General features: G+C 55.9%; 1 protein-coding gene across 1 annotated transcript; it reads right to left on the reverse strand.

Annotated features, from left to right (window-relative positions):
- Positions 1–1,968: 1,968 nt before the first annotated feature.
- SOX21 (SRY-box transcription factor 21) lies at positions 1,969–4,585 on the reverse strand. Its single transcript, XM_071741871.1, has one exon. The coding sequence runs from the start codon at positions 3,733–3,735 to the stop codon at positions 2,890–2,892; it is 846 nt and encodes a 281-aa protein (XP_071597972.1). The 5' UTR covers positions 3,736–4,585; the 3' UTR covers positions 1,969–2,889.
- Positions 4,586–4,812: the final 227 nt, after the last annotated feature.

The raw sequence follows: 4,812 nt of genomic DNA on the forward strand, positions 1-4,812 counted from the left end.
CTTGGACAGAGATGGAAGGAGCAGGGAGGTCACTAAGATTTAGGGCTGGGGTGACTTCCAGGGAAGCGGCAGGAAGTTCCGTGTTGAGAAGTGATGGGCTGCTACAAAAGGGAATGGCGGAGCCCTGAAAGGATTTAATTAACCGTGTCAGGGATAATTACCCCTGGACAGTCCAAATTAGTTTTGCATAATCGCTCAGAACCATATGAATTAACTTATAATATTGCAAAGCGCTGGGGGAATAACAAAAGCAGGATCGTTTTAATTAGTGAATCAGGGTCAAACGAACAGGCTGTTCGCAAATCTCCCAAACTTTCCACTTTATGAACGTATTTTCAAGGCGAAGGCTGATTTGGAAGGCATTTGCTCAGGAGCTATTGTTATTGTCACAATTAAGAGTGCAATCAACCACTCCGGAGGAGAATATATAAATATATATATATATGTATATATATATACATATATATGCACACAGACATCTAAAAAGAGCCGGGATTTGCCACCTCAGTAAGGTGACTATCTCGGTTTTATTGCCTTGTAGATATTCAGGTCGTACGATGCCCCAAATTCCCTCGCTCAAAGGATGAACCGTTTCATCCTGCTCCCCTTTCCCTGCTTGCCTGTGAACTCCAGTGCAGAGCTGTGCCGCATTTACATCTGAAAACACCATTTTCGGGCGCTAAAAAGAGGAAAGCTGTTTAGAGGAGGAAAAAAAAACCAAAACAAAACCCACAAAAAACCAAACACCCAAACCAAACCAAAAGAGGTGTTAGGTTGCAGGTAGGAATCACTGGGCAGCCCCGCGAAAAATACTCCGGGAAGAAAAAAAAAAAAAAAAAAAAAAAAAAAAAAAGCAGCAAGCAGCAATATTGCTCGGATAGGTGAACAAATTACAGGGGTTAAAGTGGCGAAGCTCTTAGGCTAACCAGATAAAGTGGTCAGGCAACCTTCCACTATGAAAATGTTACTGGAAACCGATGAAATGCTTTGAACGGCCTCAGTATATTCAGTGAACTCTGTTCTGCTGGTCCATGAATAACTTTTTTTTTTTTTTTTTAAATACGACAACTTGAGGGTTTTTTCATCTTCTTTCCTATTCACGATTAAAAATGTGATAAATCAGGTTTTTGGCTCTGAATAACAATGGCTTGATTTAGATTTCCTAGCAAATCTATTCAAAAGTGAAACAAAGACAGCCTTTAGAGGATACCTTACACCTCACCTGGACCAGGCACGTAAGGGCAATTCAGATAAAAATCTTGTTAGTAATTCAACAAGAAATAGAGGATTTTCTCTTTTCCCTGCTTCAGGCTTTATTTAAACTCTTTGTTCAAAAATGAACAGAGTGGTAGTCGGAATCTAATTTACAGATATAGTTTAGACGTCTAACTTTAAATTAGAGGATCACACAAGAAAACCATTTACACGTAGATGTTAAAACCAATACTTAATCTTTTTTTTTACTTTATATTACAGAAAGCCAAAATGAAACTAAATACATGTTAGCCAGCTTCATTCACAAACATTAGTCAAAATATACACATTACAAAAGTAAACAAAAAAAAAAAAAAAAAAAAAAAAAAAAGAAAGAATTCTAAACTGATGGAGGATTTTTTTTTTCTCTCCAAAATTTGTTGTGGTTTGTTTTCTGTTGTGTTTTTTTTTGTTGGTTTTTTTGATTTTTTTTTTTTTTTTTTAGTTGCCATTTGCAATTGAATTGCAGTCACTCTAAAATAAGGTAAACAGGTAGGGTACTCCAAAACGCATGTGAGACACTTCATGTTGGCGGGGGAGACAGATTTTCTTTTAAATGAGAATACTCTTTTGTCAAAGCAAAGCTCTGTTTCAGTTCAGCTAAATAATAAATAGATAATTATCACTCAGACAAAAAAAGTCTGATTTAACCTTAGATAATATTGCGATTCCGACTGGTCCCGCAATATTTTTATTCCCTTTGAAAGGCATTCCTTTTTCTTTTTTTTTCTTTTTTTTTTTTTTTTTTCAGGTTAAAAGTGAACCGACCGTGGGCGAAGTAAGTAACAAGAGTTTTCAATCCGAGATCTAACGTTTCCACAGAGATATACAAATTTACAGTCTGAGGGTGAGACTTATTGACTGGAGGGGAGGGTGGGGGGACATGGGGACCGGGAGTCACGCGTCTTTCCCCTCGTGGAAACCCCGACCCCCGCCTGTCAAGAGTCCCGCAGGAGTGGGTGGCAGGAAGCCGGGCAGGACGGGCAGCATCCCCACCACCGACTCTTTCTTGGCGTGGACCCTGCTCCACCCGCACACGAGGGGCTGCGAACCAGGCAGGCAGCGGCCCTCTCCTTTACCGGAGCCGCACCTCACTCTTCCCCGGCCTCTCCTCCCCGCTTCTCCCACCCCCTCGTTCCGGCGCGATGCAGCGGGACCTTTCCGAGCTCAGCACGGCGTGGGACGAGGAGGAAGGGGAGAGCCAGCAGCCCGAGGAAGAGCAGCGCGGCCAGAAAGAGCCGATGGAGGGGGACAGAAGTCCCCCTTAGCTGTCCCGAATAAGAACTTTTGGGGCAGGGCAGGGCGGATATGTTTTTTTCTTAATATTTTTCTTTTTTTTCTCTTTTTTTTTTTCTTTTTTTTTTTTTTTTTTTAAATCTCTCTTTTTTTTTTTTTTCAGCTCGGCTATCTGCAAAGACCGCATGCAACACACACAAGCTCTACGCGGGACGGCGGACAGGGACGCGGCCCACGGCGGGCGACGCGCAACAGGTCAGCGGCAGCTCCGGCGCTCTGCGCCGCCGCCTGCCCCGGCCCCCCCCGGCGCTGGCTCTCCCCGCTCTCCGGTCCCACGTCTGCACCGGCAGCCATCCAGACGGTCGCCGGGGCTCTGCGCGGGCATTCTCCGGCCGCGGGTCATAGGGCCGCGGCGTAGGCTGCGGGGTAAGGGTCCAGCTGCGGTTTGCCCATGCCCGGCAGGAGGATGTATGCCAGCGGGGGCTGCAGCCCCGGGCCGGGCCAGGCGCTGCAGTTGCAGGGGATCATATAGCCCGGGTTACCGGGCGACGGGTGCGAGTGCGTGTGCCCCCCGGCGGCGGCCGCGGCGGCGGCGGCAGCGGCGGCGGCCCCGTGGAAGGCGCCCGCCCCGCCGGCGCCTGGGTAGCCCAGCGAGGAGGCGTAGGGCAGCCCCGAGCCCGAAGAAGAGGAGGAGGAGGAGATCTCGGCCATTTTGGAGCCCAGGTCCAGCAGGGAGTAGGGGCTGCTGGCGGCGGCCGCGGCGGCGGCTGCAGCAGCGGCGGCGGCCGACTGGGGGAAGAAAACCCGGGCGGCGGCAGCGGCGGCGGCGGCGGCCGCTTTCTCGGGGTTGGCCAGCAGCGACTCGGGCACCAGCCCGCCGGCCGCCCCGCCGTGCAGCCCGCCCGCCTTCAGTCCGTGCGGGTGCTCGTGGTCCGCCACGCCGCCCAGCCCGTAGGGCACGGGGAAGGCGAACTTGTCCTTTTTGAGCAGCGTCTTGGGCTTCCGCCGGGGCCGGTACTTGTAGTCGGGGTGCTCCTTCATGTGCATGGCCCGAAGCCGCTTGGCCTCGTCGATGAAGGGCCGCTTCTCCGACTCGGTCAACAGCTTCCACTCGGCGCCCAGGCGCTTGCTGATCTCCGAGTTGTGCATCTTGGGGTTCTCCTGGGCCATCTTCCGCCGCTGTGCCCGCGACCACACCATGAAGGCGTTCATCGGCCTCTTGACGTGATCCACCGGCTTGGACATGGTGTCCCCCCGCTGCCCCGGCGAGCCGCCGCCCGCCCCGCGCTGGCGGCCGCCTCCTCCGGGTGACTCTCCCGCCTCCTCCTCGCCCCCGCCGCGCTCCGTTCCTCCAAACTCAATCTCGGCGGGTAGCCCGCTACGGTGGCCCCGGCTCCGGCTGGTGCGGGGCGGCGGTCCCCGGCGGCCCCGCTCCGGGTTCGGTGGTGCCTCCCTGTCAGGGCGCTACGGCGGGCGGGACGGGACCCTCTCCCCGCCTGGGCCGCGGAGCCTCTCTCCGCGCTGCCGATCTCCGGGCCAGGGCTCTTTCTTGGGGCGAGCGGCGACAGGCAGCGACTGGAGTCCAGGCGGGACGGCAGGGAAGTCTCGACGGCGAGAGCAGTAGCCGGTGGCGGGGAGAGGCGCGGGGTGGGACGGATCCTCGCTTTTGCAGGCGCGACGCTCCTCGGCGATCTTCGGTGCGGCGGCGAGCCCCGGACGGGGCGGCGGTCAGAATCTGCCCGGAGCCATCGCCGCCCGCCGAGCTCGGGGGGCAGCCCGGCGCGGCGTAGTGCAGGGCCGGGCGGGACGAGGTCGTCGGTGGCTAAGGAGGTGCGGGCAGGCCCCCGGGGGGGTGCGGGCCGCCCGGTTCACAGCTGCCCCGCTCCGCCCGCGGGGGCGCGACGAGCCGCCCGCTCCTCGCACATACTCGCCGGGCGCGGGTGGCAAGCGGGCGCCGGGCGCCGCGGCCTCCTGGTTCCCGCCGCCGGACAAACTTCGCCAAGTTTCGGGCGGGCTGCGGGGCGCTCCGCCTGCCGCGCCGCTCCCCCTTCTCCGGCAGCCGCCAGGTCTCTCTGGGTTTTCTTGGCCGACGACTCGGAGGGGCGGCGGGGCGGGCGGAGGGAGGAGGAAGAGGAGGAGGCGGAGGTGTGCGAGTGTGTGTGTGTGTGTGTGGGGTGGGGTGGCGAGAGGGAGGGGGGGAGGTATGAGAGAGAAGGGGGGGAGGGTGTCCTAATTAAAATACCCGGCGGTGCGCGCCCGGCGGGCCGCCGACCCGGTTATAAAGGCGGCGGAGGGGCTGGCGGCCGTCGCAGTCGCCCCCTC

Source organism: Heliangelus exortis, chromosome 1 (genome assembly GCF_036169615.1).
Source record: "Heliangelus exortis chromosome 1, bHelExo1.hap1, whole genome shotgun sequence".
Lineage (NCBI taxonomy): Eukaryota > Metazoa > Chordata > Aves > Apodiformes > Trochilidae > Heliangelus > Heliangelus exortis.